At 44.6% G+C, this 18,442-nt stretch overlaps 1 protein-coding gene across 6 annotated transcripts in view; it reads left to right on the top strand.

Annotated features, from left to right (window-relative positions):
• LOC128879425 (sodium/calcium exchanger 3) overlaps window positions 1-18,442 on the top strand; it is a 64,789-nt gene that overhangs the window by 4,585 nt on the left and 41,762 nt on the right. For all 6 annotated transcript variants that reach the window (XR_008457631.1, XR_008457630.1, XR_008457632.1 and 3 more), the window contains exons 2-3: window positions 2,924-3,196; window positions 14,689-14,780. Coding sequence is in view for 3 of the 6 variants with exons in the window: in XM_054128545.1 (XP_053984520.1) it covers window positions 2,924-3,196; window positions 14,689-14,780 (365 nt within the window). In the remaining 3 variants the exon portion in view is untranslated. The remainder of the gene's footprint in view (window positions 1-2,923; window positions 3,197-14,688; window positions 14,781-18,442) is intronic.

Consider the following 18,442-nt stretch of genomic DNA (forward strand, 5'->3'; position numbering starts at 1 on the left):
ACGTGCCTGTAGGGACAAAGTCAGGTTAGGTCTGGATTAACCCTTCCCATCGAATTTCTGCTGACGGAATTTTATCGCGTAGCACACCGAAAATGCCACAAGTGCATCCTCGCGATACTATCGACAGACCCGTCAGTTTCGCAAGATTTTGGTAAAAACCCATAAATCGTTTCCTTGCGTTGCCTGGTCCCCTCCCAACCGATTCTGTTCGCGGAAGAGGCGGTCGAAACGACCCAGTTCCTCCGCGTAAACAGGAAGCGGATTCGAGGTACTCCTGAGGGCTCGACCGTGGCGGCGTTCGTCGCTTAACGAGCTCGCTGCGATAATAAATTGATAATCGTCGTCGGGGAGAGCTCGTCTTTCAATTAAACGGGGCAGAATGGGCGTGCGCAATTTCATTATCGAATGAACTCGACGCACAAAGAGACACGCCGCTTGTTCGCGGCTCCATCGTCTTCGACGCGCGTCGAGACGTCAATTAACGTCGACTAATCGTTCATGGAGAATTGCTGATCCACTTGGAGAACGTCTCAGGGTCGAAAGACTCTCGAGGAATCGTCGTTTCGTCGTCGTTGATTCTTTTCGTCCATGGATCAAGGCTAGGCTTTCAAGGTTCTCTGTTCAGTAAGAAATTAATGATCAACCTTTGTCTAGTCTCCAACAGAAAGCAATTCATACAATAGAATCAGAATTTGTTCACCTCTTGGAGAAAGTGTCTCCAAGTTCCACCAAAACAAATTTCCTAGTTTTCGCGAGCCCATGTTTTATTCATGGAATTACGAAAATAATGTTTTTATTAAGTGACGATCAAGAAAGATCCTCACGTCGTAACTTTCAGCTGATATTTTTTCTTCGAATTAATTCCAACATCCGGGCAAGTTTCCTCGCGAAATGGGAACTGGGGCTTACCTGACACGAGGCGTTGGTAAGAAGATAAGGACTGGAATATGGCAACGGTACTCTCGGGTCTCGGGCACTCGAGACAAGTGCCCCGGCCACTCGGATTAAGAGCGACAAAATTGCTCTTTACCGAACTATCTCTCCGGTCGCGCCATTTGGAACGAACTGGACGAATCCTTGGATCTCTTTTGATCCCTCGACCGTGATTAGCGATATAGCCACCAAGTCGAATGTTGGAGGAATTGCGAACATTCTGCCAGTACAATGATAAAACATGCTCTGAGGCTCAAACCAGTCGACGTAAATGCGCACGCGGTCAGCGCGATCAGCTGATTGTAACGTAAACAACGCGCGCCAAGAGTCACGTCCGCGAACATAAAGTGCTCGTATTTAGATAACGAAGCCTTGTACCGCAAAGTAGTAGAGGACTTTTCGGCCCCCTTTTTGCACGAAGAATCTATCTTGATAAAAGAATCCCTCTAATAAATCTCCTAAGAACCCCTACCACGAGCAGAACACCCAAAACACCCAAAGCTAAACGATTATCGTTGCATCGATCTGTCTACAACCCAAAGAGCATCCCTCATCGAGAACCGTTAACGATATTCCGTCCAATACAAGCCAATCCCGTCCTGTTTTCCGTTACGCTCCTTAAACGAGGGTCAGTCTCGATGAAATCCAGGAAATCCTTGAAACGTATTTCACTGCGATCCGCTCCGCTGGGGGAAAATAGGGGCTGACAATCCTGGAAGCGATTGCACAGGATTACGGGCGAAAAAGCACAGGATGTCGCCGGCTGATGTGCAAAGAAAGTAGAGCGCTATCCAGAGCGTTATCTCCTCTTCGATTAAAGGGAGACGCGTTGGAAACGAAGGGAAATAAGGATTCCTGCACGAACCTGTCATCTGCTCGCGTTTTCTCCTAAACGAAGACGCTTGATCATCGCATGAATCGATTTGCTCGAACAAATACGAGTTAAGGAGATGGATCTCGAAATATCGTAGAACAATCTGGTTCTGCTTTATAAACAAGATCAGGGAAGTCTTTAAGAGCAGCGTCGCGAAAGAGTCCAAACACGAACAAAGTATTTGTCTGCTGGTGTATACAGAGCGTTGTCTTCCCTCTGGTAAATACTTTAAGGAGTGATTCTACGAGATAAAGGAAGATGAATCGCGGATGACGAAATTGCGCTCGAGGCTTTGTGTCTGGCGATGAGTTATTAATTGTTGGAACTTGCCGGAGGAAGGATTCATCCAGTTGTGTCTTTATTAAAGAAAATTAGGGGGAAGCTTATCAGACTCTTTTCGCGTGGAATTTCGTTCTCGATGAGATTTGATTTTGGACATTTTTACTAATTAAAAATGACCGGCATTGAAGGAAAATACCATTTCTAAGTGCTACTATTATAATTTGCTACAAGGAGTAAACTACTTTATCGTTATAGATATCTTGAAGATTTGAAATAAAGTGTAGCCCTTGTGCCATTTACAGTTTGAAATAATGATCTACCCAGGCCTGAGTACCATCGATCGTTTGCTTCTCCTTGAATCGCCACAATCTCGCGATACGCGGTTTATTATGGTCGTCTGGCGCGAAACGAATCAACGGGGAGCGTTCGTGCCATGGCTAAACGAGATGAATAGGGCTCGATAAGGGGGGAAATTATGAAGTAGCACCGATTTCTTTGTTTCTATAACGAAAGATCGTTAGCCAACGTGACGACCAGACTGAACCAGGTCGAGGAGAATACAATTAAGCAGCGCTGAAATGTGCGCATTTGTCGTACGGATTCGGTGACGTCCGATTAGGCCACGTTGGATCATGATGCCTATCTTGTTCATCTTTGGAGAATTTCGAATCACAAGTGGACCTTTCTCCGGGGAAATCTCTCTCTCTCTCTCTCTCTCTCTCTCTCATCAAGCTCGCCATGTTATCCTCTATGCCCCCGTAGCTCAAGTAATCTCTGCATTGTAGTAATAAAGCTATTAAAATGAAAGTAACCGTGATGAATAATTCTTTCCAGGCTAAGCAACGCCTCGCAGCCAGCCATGCTGGTGTCGCCCAGCCTGGCCACCGTGATGATCCTCGACGACGATCACAGCGGGGTGTTCGGGTTCCCCGAGAGGGACATCGATCTGGTGGAGAGCGTGGGACAGTATCCCCTGCGAGTGGTGAGATACAGCGGCGCCAGGGGACGCGTAGTCGTCCCCTATCGCACCATCGAGGGGACAGCCAAGCCTGGCAAGCAGTACCTGCACACTGAGGGCTCCCTCACATTCGAAGACAATCAAACCGAGTGAGTCCACGGAAATTATCTTCAATATTCGATCCCTCTCTTACGCAACGTCCACGTAATGTTTTACCATTTCAATGTTATTCTCTGCCTAATCGATCAACGGAGCATTGCCAAAATCATACGAAAGTTCGAAAACCGATATTAATTTCTTACCAACCTAACGTAGTATATCTTGGAAGAGTATCTGTTAGCGTACCGATAGTCTCATCCCTAACCCCGACGTGATCAAAACTTGGGCAAGGATTTTCGACTCAACGAAGACCGTGGCCGTCCAGGATTTATCGACGAACTTAATTGGTTTCTTAGCGACTAAAGAGCTTCAGATTAGGTAATTCGGGGGTTCCCCTCCCCCCTCGCGTCGATGGATAGTCATCGAGGCGCTCGATGCGCTTTCATGCGATTCAGGAACGGTGGATGGTGACGGCGGGGGTGCAACGACCGTCTCATCCGAAACCAGAGAGGGATGGATATTTATTCTTGGCCTTAATCGGATTTTCAGCGCGGGATTAAACCGTAGCGTCGATGGGGGAGCAACGTTAGTCCCCTCGCGTATCAGTGTTTTGAGAACTCCGACGGGGTGTAATCTGATTCGAGCGATGCGTAATTACAGGATGCATTGTGGACGACCGTTCTGTACTTGGCGAACCACCGATGCTTATCGGTCGCGAGCGTTACTCATTACTGAACAGGGATAGATCTACACGGTCCGGATAAATTGCTCTGTGGTTTAAACGCGGCTAAAATAACGCCTGTGGTGGAGCAACCGAGTATTTAGGGGCTTTACGAAAAATGAACAGGGTACTTTATTAAAGCACCTAGAGGAAAAGCTCACTTAACTTTTTCATGTAAAATTCAATCCTCTATAACATTCATTGCAAGCATTTTTCGAAATTTTTCTTATTCGCGAATATATACCAGAAAAATCGCGAACCCTTCCGAGCATTTTCGAGAGCAAACCACGCAATCACCGCGTGGATAAAGTCTGTAATCAGATCGACCGAATTTTCCCGCGAAAAATGTGATTATTCGGCTCACGTAGGATTAATGGAAAATTTAAATACACCGTCCAGTGGCCGATCCAACGAGCGAAACGGTTAGCGTGCGAGGGCTTTGGGTAAACCTCGGTCGTCGATGCATGATTCCAACAAACCTGGAATGGCCCGCTCGGAGCCGTGTGAATCGGTCGTTATCGTGTCACGATCGATGATTATCAATCACGGGCCGAGTAATTAGACCGTGGAACGATGCTCGATGCTCACGCGTAATGGACGTCGAGGGCGGCCGAGTTACTCGTTGGAATCGCAAGAAATCGTGGCCAGGTCACGCGATACCCGTCGCACGGTGGCTAGAAGAAAGGCGGTGAAAGGAACCTTCTTCAGAAATGCTAGCACGCCACTAGATCTCGAACTATTCGGGTAGTTTACTGTTGAATACTTAACGAGTGTCTGAATGGTTGGATAAAATTGGGGTGGAGTGTTTGAGCATCACTGTTCAAATGTTTTGAGTTCGTATAGTATTATAGAATATAGAAATATTACTATCTCCATGATAATAATACTATCCTATTTGTTATATTTCACGAATACGTTACGAATTTAATTCTCAACATTTTTAATCGCCTTCACAGATATCTTAACAATTTGTTTAAGCTCCTATCTTACGCACGATTACCTAGTTTCAAATAAACTGTTAAATTGAAGATGAATCGACCAATCAATGAAGTATCTCTCTGTATCGGATTATTATTTCCTTTGAGTCCCTCTGAGTATCTCCTCTCGAGAAAGTAATTTCAGCGATAAACGACGCCCCTGTTTCCCGTTCGACCTTCGATCGATTGCAAAAGAAATAACACATCAGTCCTCGCAATTTCCCATGTAAAACAACAATGAATCGATCGCAGGTGTAACGTAAAAAAAAAAAACGTACGCGAATAGATCCAAGGGTAGAACGCTACGATTAAAAAAAAAATATATAATGCACAATCATAGTCTTGGGTGGAAAACATGTTGCGGGAGCAAATTAACTAGAAAATTACGCGATGAAAGCGAGCCGGGAATCGAAAGCTGCTGTCCCCGACCCGTCACCTTCGGCGACTTATTATCGATAAAACAATTAACTCGGATCACGGAGACGCGTTACGCGCGCACACATTGCGAGGTACCGAGGGTGATTTGTGTTGAAATTGTATTTTCATGAATTCTAGAGGCTAGTTTTAATCTTGAGTTTAGTATTTCGTGAGAGGGAGCTATGATAAATAAATTCTTGAAGTATTGACTTGTGTGCAAAGATGCAATCTGCGTATGCAAATTTGTTAAAAAGGGGAGTTTAATATAAGGAAGGAAACCGGCACGACCCTGACCCTTTCACATTTGCACTATGAAAATTATTTCTTTTGCGCTTGAAATTATTTCTTCGCGAAAGAAACTCCTGGGAGAATTATTTGAATTATTGTCTCGTGTTTAAAAGTATTTAAATTCCTTTTCTTTTTTCAAGTTCCGTGAATTCGTCGTGATTGTCATGCAATTTCAATTCTCGGTTGTTTAATGACGCTTTTCAAGACAAATTAAATCTACTTGGATGACTTCGTCCGTCCATTAATCATTGGCTCCAATGTGCCGTGCTGCGTCTGACCTACGATCGGTTCGTTCCACTTACAGACGACGTACGTTTCCCGTGAAGTAGAGGTAGAGACCTTCCGTGCTGGATCCGTTCTGGGTCAGACACGGCAAGCAGCCTTCTCGAAGCAGAAAATGCATCAATTTCCCGATCTTTGCTACCTTTTCGTGCACTTTTAAACTCGTGAAACTTAAGCATTTAAAAATCCTCACAATTCATCAAGCATCGATTCAGGTATAAATTTTCAGAATTTTTCGACTCCACAAAAATTACAAATTTATCCTTCTATGCTTATTCTCAGCTTCTTTTTCCACTCTAAATCTCTTCTGTAACCCCAGGGGAATGGTAACAAATAAGCCTTTGAAGCTCGTCAGGAGTCACCGCGATACTCCTTACGCTCGACGTCGATTTCCTTTCTCGCGTTCGGCAAATCTCTCGCAAGTCGAACGCCGCGTGACTCGCAAATACTCGAATCGATAAAAAGTACGGGCGCACAGGCGGGAGCTGTGTTTCCGTCAGTATTTTGCTTTGCCAGCGACGGCTGAAAAATCGAATACCAACTAAAAGGATCAAAGTTTCACCGTGGCGGTCGTGTAACACGAACGCCGCGGTTGTTGAAAAATTTCTCCACGAGTGAAAGATACCGCGCGGTGTCGGTGTCGGTGTCGGTGTCGGATGGGATAGAAACAGATGACTTTTTCTGCGAAAGAGAAAAAGAACGTTGCACGCGAACTGGATAAACCGAAGGCAAATTTCGGTTTGATGTTTGTGATTTGACTGAAGCTAGACGTTGGTTGAAAGAGTGTATAGTAATAGAAGTAGTATAAGAATGTTTCTTTATGGAAACTTTCACTGGTAGACGTTTAGTAAGACGTGTTAAAGTAACGCAGTGTCCCTCTAATCAGCCTTGCAGATGTCATACAATTTTCTATAAATACTAGAGCTTGCTGTATATTTGAAAATAAAATTTGCCTGACACTGCGAGGAATGTCTGCGCCCTTTTCCATTGGAACAGAGAGATAGCCGACGGAGATAGGAAACGGGGTGTAAATGGGGTTGCCCGAGCTCGACGGGGGACGAAGGGTGCGCAGGGGCGTAACACGATGCATTCCAGGGGCTTCCCGTCCTATTGGCCCATTTACTGGCTCGTGCTTTATATTTCTGTTTTTTGTTTGTTCGAGACGCCATCCCCGGGTGCACGCTGTGCTTCGCGTTCTCGTCACTGTTACGTATCTTTCCCAGCGTCCGCAACGGGCCACGAATATTTGGAAATTCTCGCATAACTTGATGCGCGAGACACGCGAATGGACGTCCACACTCGCGCTGGACATATAGGCCAAGCCTCGGAGGGAAAGCATAGGACATTTGGACACTTCCTGACATTGATAGGTGTATTTAGGTGGGAATTTTCATTTCACAAAAGGAAATTCAGAGGGGAATTTTGCATTTTGTCATTTACCGTCGAGTTAATCGATCGAAGATCGTCGAAGCGCGTGGAAGGAGTCGATTGGCCGACAACAGAGGTGCGGGGGGTGGAAGTGACTTTGAGGCGTTCTAACGACTTTCGTGCAGTAGCGCTCGTTAAGAGATTTTCCGAATCGGAAAACTTGGTCGGTGAAACGTCGATGGCGCGGAAACTTCGAAAGGGCCTCGAAAATTGTAAGTTGAGCGAGGAATTTCATTCGGAGCCAAGTTTCCTGGGGGCGAGCTCACGGTCTGTCTTTCCTCCATCCGATTCCAACTAACTTTTAACTATTGCAATTTTTCTTATATCTATGACCATTGGATTGGTCAGGTTCACCCTAGGAAAATGAGTACAAACACGACCATATTCGGATTACTTCAAATTCTACTTAATTCGACATTTTTTAAGGGGGGTAGATGGGACAGATTTAAAAGTAGTCCGAATGGGGTCGCGTTGGTACTCATTTTCATTGCTTCGTCAACCCCATTGATCACGTTCTCACGAAGATATATCGAAGACTGTTTTAAGTATTATTTTTCGATTACTGACTGAATAATTCACAAACCAAGGCTGATTGAGAGAACATATGAAAAGGTCGCGCTCGACAAGGTCGAAAGAGACTGCTTTTGTGGAGCCAGTGTCTGAACAACGCTGTTCGCATCAGACGATCTAATTTTACTGGGAAAATCGATAGGTCGCGCGGGCGGTAAATTGTCCTGCCCTCCTAGGCATCGACGATTATTGCGAATTCTGGCCGGATTTATCGGCCGATTTACCAAGCGAATTCTACGTCCCGAATCGTGGATCATCGCGAATGTATTGTACGAGCGCGCGGAGAATTATTTCCCAACTCGATATTCCGCGCTCGAGGATCGAGTCTCTCGACAATTAATGGTCCCCGCGACGACGGTAGTTTAACGTTTGACGACATCAACGATCAACGATGGAACGTTCAGTCTCTAAAGGGACCAGGATGAATTGCCCCCAAAATTAAAATCTTCCTTGAGAATGAATTCCCTTTTGCTTGGCACAAGTGGCCCCACGCAAAGTTTCTCAAGGGACCATTTTAGGAAATCTTGTTGATTCTACGATAGGATTCACATAACCGATATCGAATGGGTTAGATTTCAAATATACTTCAGTGGTAATCCAGTTTCGAGTCAATTCGAATCGAAGGCACCGAGAGTAGAAAGAAAACGCCAGGGACGCGATTTCGTTGTACGCAGGCGGCTATCGCTTGTATGGATTGATAAATCCATACTGCGAAAGAAAGTTTCTTCGACGATAGCGGAGACCTTTGCGCTTGGATGCCTTCGAATGTCGATTGCTTTCCGAATTTGCATTCGAGTCTAGACAAAAAAAAAATTCTTTAGGATTCCACGGAAACGAATGTGACATCTTCTTTTTCCTTTCGCGAGATATTTACGTGTATCGCGGAGGTTAAGAGAAAAATTTATTTTAGTTACATAAATAATGAGGAATCCCTATGGAAGGCCGACTTATATATAATTTTTGAGTCTGCTATAACGCGTCAGTCTAACACGTGCTTCGCGTGATTCCCTATTTAACATGACGTGCGCTCTTCATCCGTAAACTCTGCGAAGCTCGCCGGCACTCGCCCCATAATCTTCTTCAAAACAACGGCCACGTCACCGATCGATCGACCTCGTCTTTAATGTGACGCGAAAAGTATCGTTCCGAGAAGCATCTCGCGATTCGGTCGCGATAAACGCTCCTCTCTGGGCTGAATCGATAATTTTACACGTTTAGAAAAGACAAAGGTCCCCCACTAACGAGATTTCGAGATCAAAGTATCAATGTTACTATCATTCAGGAGGAGCTAATTTTGCTGGCGAAAATGATTTATTTATTAAAGAAATAATTTCCATCATTTTCTAACACTTTTTGCCAGCGTAAAGGCTGTTGCTCGATTCCCTTTTTAAAAAAGTCCTTCGATTTTTGTTGCAGCCTGTGAGTTGGGCCAACGAGCGCACAATGTTGCGCTACGTTGGGTGATTAGCCCAACCAATGCACGCGTTTGGTATTTATCCACGGGCTCTTCCCTATACCCGCGGCGATAATTAATTTCCCGTTTAAATAAACCCGTCCACCCAGCTACCCAATTAATCAGTCTACTCGCGTCGAACGACGTTAACGAACTCTGGTCGTTTCGAAACGTCCGCAGAGATAACCGCTTTGAAAAGTAATCGTTGTTGCAACCCCGGCCACGGCTAATCGATACGTTGTGCATTAATGTGATCGTATTGTTATCGCGCTTTAATTAACACCACAACGAACACATGTTCATCAGGGCACCAAGAAAATCTTTGCATTTTTAGAATTGTTTGAATCGGGGCACTATGGTTGGGGCACTCTATTTGTAGCGCCACTAGTTTGTATCATTCGTATCTCAGCTTTGCGATGGACAAATGTCCTTAGATTCTAAAGAGATTGAAACAGTATCACATTCCTAAGAAAGTCATATTTTCAATGAAGCTTAAGAGCATCCTAGAAAAGTTCCTAACTTTTCCCTAATTATCAAGGTCAGGATAATGCCTTGATCCCCTTTCCTATAATTTTCCTCTACTTTTCCTGTACTTATAACTTTCAGAATATCTTCGGTAAGATCCTTGGTTCCCCTGCTGAAACACAATTCGGAGAACAATGACGCGTTCCCTTCGAAGAAACCGGTTCAATCGCGATGAAAAGAGGCCCAAAGGGTGGCTAATTAACGCGCGGAGTATCGCAGGACATTGAAATTTCGCGAGTTTCCAAGGGCGGGGTTCCGCGTTTCGAAATTAACGAGCTTCCTCGAGAGTTTGACGACGCGGATTCGCAATGGCAGACCGCGAATGAAATTTATCCAGAGTTTCGGGTAGGAAGCACAAGTGGTTGCCGCTCCTGCTTCTCGGAGCTTTCGAACGTTGAAATTTTAAAGGGAACTCGTACGAAGATCGGCGGTCTTACCACGGCGAACCTCGCGAGAATTATTCAGCAGCTGCCGGTCTGCTCGTTCTCATTTCGAGAGGCAGGGTGGCGATTCCGCGGCGTTCAAACGGTCACGAGACGTCGCTTTCTGCATTATTCTCGAGCTTTGTTCTGTTTTCTCCAAGTGATCTCTGACGACTTCGATGGTTAGGTAGTTGATTTCGTTGATATTAAGTTGGGTTGTACGTTTTGATTGGTATTTATGTGCAACTAAAAGGTTTAGATTTACTTATTTAAAAAGTAGCAATATCGTTGGATTCTACGGCAGTCTTAAAATGCATTAAAACATACGAGTCAACCTAATATTTATATTGATCGATACTTGTATGTAGTTCAGAATTTCATAGTTCAAGACTGTCGAGGATGTTCGTTGTTATAATTTTATCCTCGTAAACTCGTCGTGTTTCACTGCTTTGGCTCTCGCTACCCCAAGCACCTCGAGTTCGATAGATAATGAACTGTCTGAAAAAGTGACGTTGACGACGAGTATACGAAAGAAACGGTAGGTCCGTTACATCGTTTTCCTGTCAGTCGTGGCGACAAAACGGCCGCCTTATGGATCAGCGAACTGCAACGATTAAGCAAGCGAATCCAATTAACGGGCTTTTGCGTTCATAATAGGGCCACGGATAAGCAGCCACAGAGCATCGCTGCGCCTTTTGAAGCGCGCCCTCGCCTTCTGGGCAAATAAGAGGTACCGGAGAGGCTGTCACGGCATTAATAAAAGCACTTTGGCCTACGGAAATACAACAGATGTCGATATCCTGTTCGTTCTCGCGTTTTCCTTTGCGCTTCCCATCATATTTTCCGCGGAGGCAACAATGACACTGCCCCAAGCACTGGAAACGTTTTCAAAGAAGATATTCCGCACTCTCGAGCTTCTATTACCAGGACAAAATTTAACCCGCCATAAAGTTGTTAAATTAGAGTACTATAGCAACGAAATAGTAGGACACTCCACTGATAAATAACCAGAAGTTTTTTTAGAAAATAAGCAACAAACAATCCCCAAGAGAATTACAATTTTGTCGCGCGAAAGTCGAAGGAAAAGGTAGTCGTTTTTTGGAGCGTAACAGTGTGAAATACATACGACGCATTCGAGCGTGAAACTGCGGGCCATAGTGGACGCGCGACGATCATACATCATGCACAGCCGCGCGTACAAGCGCTACTTCAGGAGCTCCGAAGCTTAGTGTACATACAGTGCAAGGATCCTGACATAGTGCAGCTGCGTCTTCATGCATGCCTGAGGGGACGGAGCTTACAACCGCGAGGACAGTTACGAGAGGTGGACCATTGTGGACTTTTCACGGCGAACGGTCTTTATTTATTATCTTTTCTAAATTAAATGATGGGTTTCGTGTTATAAATAATTTAGTAGGACACATCAAACCTATCATTTAATTTAGAGAAATTTTTTCGATAGATATACAGAATATTATCAGTGGACATCTAACGAGCCTATTAAAGTAAATTTCAATAAAAAGAATGAAAAAGGAGACTTGACTGTATGTTTAACAAATTTGAAAGTAATAAATTGGGGAAATACGTGCAGCAGTGATCGGAGAAGTTACATCCTCCCCTATCAAAAAATATGAACGTTTTCGCGTGTATGATCCTCCAGCGCAGCGGACATTTTAGTAAATTGGATAATTCCCGTGATATCGTACAATTAGCGAGATTCTCGTTCGTCCAGCGTATTTTAACCGTTCCAAGTACCGAAAACGCAGTTTTTCCCGCGGGTTGGGGGATGATGTAGGTATCACGGTGTGCGCGTCGCGACGCGACCCACATAGCGCGTCGTTCCGCGAGCTTAGAATATTATTAAAATATCGCGGGCCAGGAACGTAAACAGGACGCGACGCCGGTAGAAATATTATCGTCGTTACTCGCAAATGTAGCAGAAACTCGAGATAGGAATTTTACCTCGATTCCAGCCGCGCGAGAGCCGACGATCAGTGGAGGAACATCGAAATGGCAAATGTTGGCGTGTTTCGGACAGTGTTGGATTGAAATGTTGGGAGGTCGGAAAACATGTGCTGACAAATTACGAAATTAACGTTGGTAAGTTTTGGATACGAACATATAGCTGCTGCTCAAATGTATTTATAAAAATATTTTTGAGTTACAGCCGATCCCATAAGTATTCGTGCCTCTTATGTGTATCGAAGACATTTGTCTAAACTGATCGATAGATTTGATGTTTCCAAATAAATTTTTTATTATTTATTTGGAAACATCAAACCTGTCATTTTATTTAGAGAAATTTCTTCAGTTGACACAAAGGGTACGAATACTTACGAGACCGACTGTATATCTGGTTAGGTCTATATTTATACTTTTCAAATCAATAATGAATATGGCAAACAATCAACCCAACAGATCATCGAATATTATTGCCTCGCCCCCAGCCACGGGACTAACCGCCTAACCACCTAAACCAGGTCTAACTAGGTTAATGTACGCTTCAATCGACTGACAATCGAACGCATTGTGATCGGATAACAACGATACCTACGTACACTCATCCCCCGGGGGAGAAGCTCGGCAGCGAGCACTCCGAAGGAGCGAGTTTGCCTTAACCATTTCCAGCTTTCTAACTATAAATTTTGCAGCATAAATTGCACCAGTGAGAGCGTCGTTCCACGTGACGGGGAATATTGGTTTCGCGATATTGTATGGTTTAGATCCAGGTCGATAGCTTCAGTGGAACGGCTAACGAAATTGCAAAGTTCCCTGTCTCCTGGACTGGCTGTCGATAATCTTCGCGACCCTGAGCGTTACAGAAAGTGATCAGTTCCTTACCACGAGCCAATCTTTAGTCGATGTCAATCTGGTACCCTTGCACACCAAGTGTTCATTATGAGTGGCACATGAATTAATTAGTGTGATGCTTATGGCACTCGAGGGTAGTCGAGTTCATGCTTTAAACAAATGAAAGATCTGTTGGGTGTTACTCGAACGGATCTATGGGAATATTTTTTGCAGTAGAAGGTGTATAAGAAAGTTTGAGTTAGGTCTGCTTAGGTCTAAGCTAACTCTGATTAAGTATACTTAGGTTTAAGCTAAGTCTAGTCAAGTCTGCTTAGGTCTGGGTTAAATCTAGTTAGCTCTGAGTGTATACATTCTATAGAACTACTAAAGTGGAGTGGTCCTCCTCTACCGAATATAATAAAGAATCACTCTATTCGATAACAACTAGATCCAATACGATTCCTAACGATCCTGGATTTGCGAGCTTGCTAATGTCAAACTCAACAGGGTCTTCTTTCCCAGCTACCCTGATAGCATAACAGCTGGGGGGTAGCGTAAGACCAGAGGATATCGATCGATCAGGGATATACGCGTTAGACTTTGTAAATAAGAACTGTCCATGCACTCGGAGTCGAGGTAATCGTCGCGCCTTAGCTTCGAGTCTAAGGTCAGAGCTATTTCAGGAAAAACGTTTGCCTTCGAGCAACCGCGATTATCTGCGGTTATAGAATTCGTGGGAACGACGCATATCCATGATTCATACATAATAGCCAGTCTTCAAGTAAGCTGTTTCTAATAATTACCTATCTGACACATAAACACCCTTTCCTTTCCCATCCTTTCCATTTGAAAGAATCTGCTACACCCCATTCTTCAGATATAAGGATCACCATCGAAACCTTGATAACGCGCCGTGTTCCCATTTACGTGATCGTTCAGTCGGTTTTCGATCAGGCTCCCTCCCTACGCGTACACACGGTAATCGAGTAACGACCGACAGGTTCAACGCCCTAGCGGCAACCTTTTGCCAAATTAGACGTTCGAATTTGAATTTCAAATCGACACGGACTAGCTGCCAAATCAATTTAGCGAGCCATCTGGCTCCGACAACGTCGAATCGCGTCGACGTGCATTCGAACCTCTCCCCCTCCCCCGCGCGTCGCATCCGTCGCTACTTATCAACACTCTAGCGCGCAAACACGCCCGCTGATACCACCCGCCATATCCGTCGGCGATGATTGTCTGGGGAGCTCTCTATTTTCCCAGCTTTCTCACCTTTGTTGCTTCGTTCGCGCGATCTCTGTTTACTTACGGCGATCCACTCCGTGTAGACTTTACACTCCGAGATGAAGCTCAACAGCGCGGTTGATCGTTGCAGTTGGAGAATTGGAGATTTGAATGTTTTGGGAGAGCGGAGATCGTAGCAAAGTGGGGAGAGCGGTGAAGTTGAAGATTTTTGTGATATAATGGACGTTGACATATTTTTAAATAAAAAGGGTGTATTTTTTTCATGGCAGTATAAAAGTTCCAGTTCTGCTTCGAGGAAGTAAAAGTTGGCCTGAACAGCTTGGTCGAACGAGTTTGATGAATGATAAAAGTCCCGACCTCCTGAATATTAGCGCTCCAAGTCTACGCGACCTTTTACCATGTTTTTTTCTTTCTTTTTCAGAAAGGTGATCACTCTCTCGATAATCGAGGAGGACTCGTACGAAAAGGACGCCCTGTTCTACGTGGAGCTGGGTGAACCCCAGCTGCAGGGAGGTGAGGATCGAGCTTTCTAATTCTCCGGCGCGCTATCCCAATACACTGAATAAACTGATAACTCTTATCGACGTTTTCTCCCGTTTTCATCGTCGCGCGTTGACTCTTCGATGCGAGTTTTCGCTCCCAGGAGGTCTCAGCTAGGGGAACCTTCGTTCGTCCTTTTTCTTCGAATAAATTTAGAATCCAAAATGATGCGTACGTTGGAAATATGCGCGACTATATTTAACCCTTTGCAGAGGTCTGAAATCTGGTTAGAATCCACTCGATGAAACGAATTGAAACGATGACAGTTCCTTTATTATTGCTCCACTTGTTTCAATTCGTCAGAGCTGTGTTAAAAAGTCCTAAAAGTCCTTCTCTGAACACTGTCACAGCCCATTCGTATCAGAGAGATAATGTATTCTGGTTCGAAAAGCGTTCAAACGTCTCCTCTCCCATCCGAGACTTTTTACGATATTTCTAACAAACAACAAAAGTTTTCATAGCTGCGACCTCTCCCCGAGCCGTCGACAAAGAAGCCAAAACGGGGAAACGAGGTAAAACTTCTTGAGCGGTTCGCAGGAGGCTCCAAGAATATCCGAAGTCGACGAGCCAGCCATTTTTCTTTCGCGATCGATAGAAACTGGTTTCAGGAAACGAGGAAAAGATACTTTCTTCTTACGCGAGAATTTTACGGGACATGGCGCGTTTTCGAGACAGCCGAGCGTCGAACGGAACAAGCGAATTTAATTTTCCCTTGGCAACACGCGAGGCAATCCCCTTTTAACGTGTCGTGGCAGACCCCCGTCTTCGTATAACCGGAAGATCGAGGTGTAACGAGATTTAAATAACGCGTCTCGCGTGTAATCGCGGCTGGAGGCGACTTAAACTTGTCAAACTATTTTTATCCAATACTTGGTCGAATAATATTCGAATAATGAAACGCTTGAATATTATTTGGACATACACAGTCAATCCCGTAAGTATTCGTACTCTCTATATCTATTCAACAAACTTGTCTAAATTAGATGTCAAGTTCGATGTTTCCAAATAAATTCTTATTATCTCAAATGCTTCTCGAAATGCTTCCTTACATTTTCTGTTTGAGATTGAATCGAACCTGACCGCTCCAAAAAATAAAAATATCCAGAGGGTAATCGTGCCCGACGATCCCCAAATCGTCTTCCAAATCCCTGCATTTCTAGGGAAACGGCAAAATCGTTTCGCTCTTGATATCCTGACTTTCGAGTGCCGGGTTTCGTAATATTAAACTTCTCGCTCGATAGATTCGACGACGCGACAGTTATCGCGCATTCGATTGTTTTCGGTGCAAAACCGTAAATTACGAGGCCATCGAGACAAGCGATTACGGGAGTTACTATATCGATCGTGGAAGAAAAATGGGAAAAACTCGGGCGCGGTCCCCCAACATTCCCCTTAAATTGATTTATCGTCCACGTGGATATCCTAACTAATACAAGAAACAATAAATAATAATTATCGTCCCAACACGGACGGATTGTAACAAGATTGATCTTAATTACACATACTGCTTCGTGCATTTTACGCCACTGGACCCAACACGATTGGACGTAAGTTGTTCGTATAGAAAACAGTCGATTTACCATCCTGTCTTTCATTTCCTAGAGTCCTCGTTCGGCTCGTAAGAAACGACATAGCGTTGCTACCAGTAGCTGCTATCGGCAGGTAAATTGAACTCGTAATAGCAGAGAATACGTTCCGACAACACTTGGCAGCTTTGGCGCGCTGCTGAGTTGTTGCTTTGCAACTAGTAGCAGCAGTAATGGCATTGAGGACCCACACAATTCCTATTCTCGTCTCAGACGTATGAGGATTTATTCGCGGGACCAGGGACGTCGATTTCAAGCTCTAGAGCTGCCAATGTACAGGCAGACAAATGTAAAATTACCTAATCTTCAGGAGTCCCGAGACACAATTTCAAGCTTGTACAAATTTTCGCGAGTTTTAGCTCGGCAGCCAACGTGTTAACAGCTCGCTCTTAACGAATAATCGAGTTTCCTCCGACATTGTCGATACCAAGAATTAACGATCTCTCCCCATGGAATGGACGAGGCGTGCCGGGTTATCGCGTGTTGTATATACGAGCGGACGCGTAATCGATAAACTTTCCTGGGGATCAGTCTTAAAACTCGAAGGAGTTATGGTTCCATTTTAGACAGACAGCGCGGCCGGGTCGACCGATCTACTGGATGGCCCTACTCCTCCGTATATGAAGCGCTTCGTGGCAGCCTCTTCTAACTCCCTCGCTAAAAGTCCGAAGAGCAATTTCGGTTGCCACGTACACGCTCCCCCTACGTGCCTCGAGCGACCAACTTCGAAATTACGTTGTTGAGGAATTTTCGCAACCCCCCCCCCCCCCTCCGTCCACAAACACGGATAAACAGAATACGATAACATCGGGATGGGGCATTGTGTGATGTAGAATCCGAGGATAGCCTTGTATTTTACAAACGTTGGCGCAAAGAATTGGGGCCTTTTATGTTGAGAATTGATGAGGTACGATATAGGGAACCCAAGAGGCAACTTTTTGAGCTATTTTATACAAATTAATTCTGCATCTTTCCAACTCTCCTCCCTTAATCACACATTCCAACAGAGCAATGAAATATTTCCTCTTAACCTAGAGTGATAAATGTGTGAATGTAACAGCACAGAATTAACGTCTACACCTGGTATATTCATGTAAGAAGGTTGGTCTTTTAGGAGAACGCCTGTAAATATTTCAGTTCGATCCACGGCACGGATTTTCTCTCTCCCTAAAGGGAAGACAGCTGTGTACGTAGAAGGGAGGCCCCGACGGCTTTTCTTGATTCATCGTTCGTTAAAGCTTGCCTATTAAAAGTTATTTTTACGTAAGCCGCTCGCTCGTCCCGCGACGCTAATTTTACGAGCCGATCCACGAACCGAGTCCTTCTTTATTCATCGCGCTCGGCGAGGCGACTCGATGCCGGATAACGAATTCCTCGTTACGGGCGCTTCTTTGGGAATTAATTGCATGGAAACGAAGGCACGCCCAGACTTTTCCTTCCCAGACGATGTTTATATGTATTTCGAGGATTGAGAAGTATTTATTAGAGTTATATGTGCGTGTTAAAAATGACCCGGGGGACGCTTGGTTAAGGGACCATTTTGGAGGGTACTGTTAGTTCTTAAGAAACCTAAGTAACTTCAAAATGAACCAGTGAAAAAATAAAATAATTTCGTTGCATAACGAAATGCTGTACCATACAGTTTTACGCGCTGCCATTTTTAACACGCATGCATGCATGTAACGAAATAAATTTTTTCGGAATGTTTGAGGTGTGTATAAACAGTGCATGAAAGGACGAGTCAGGACTTGCACTCATTTCCCCGGAATTAATTCGCAAAGACAGACTTCTATCTATTTCACTTTTCGCTATCTACCTCAAAGCACGTGTTAAATGTAGAAAAATGGTGTCGTGCACGTAACAACGCTGATGTGCGATTAGCTACGCGTGTTTACGTACCGAAACGATAACGATTCATTCGTTTTTCTGCAACGTCGAGATAAGCGCGAGTAGCGTCACGTATCACTTTCCGCGGATTCCCACTCCAGCCTTCAGCCTCGAGGCAACCCCCGGTTAAAAGTGGCATCGATCGAACCGTTTATCTCCTCC

This window comes from Hylaeus volcanicus, chromosome 7, assembly GCF_026283585.1.
Source record: "Hylaeus volcanicus isolate JK05 chromosome 7, UHH_iyHylVolc1.0_haploid, whole genome shotgun sequence".
In the NCBI taxonomy this organism is placed as follows: Eukaryota; Metazoa; Arthropoda; class Insecta; order Hymenoptera; family Colletidae; genus Hylaeus; species Hylaeus volcanicus.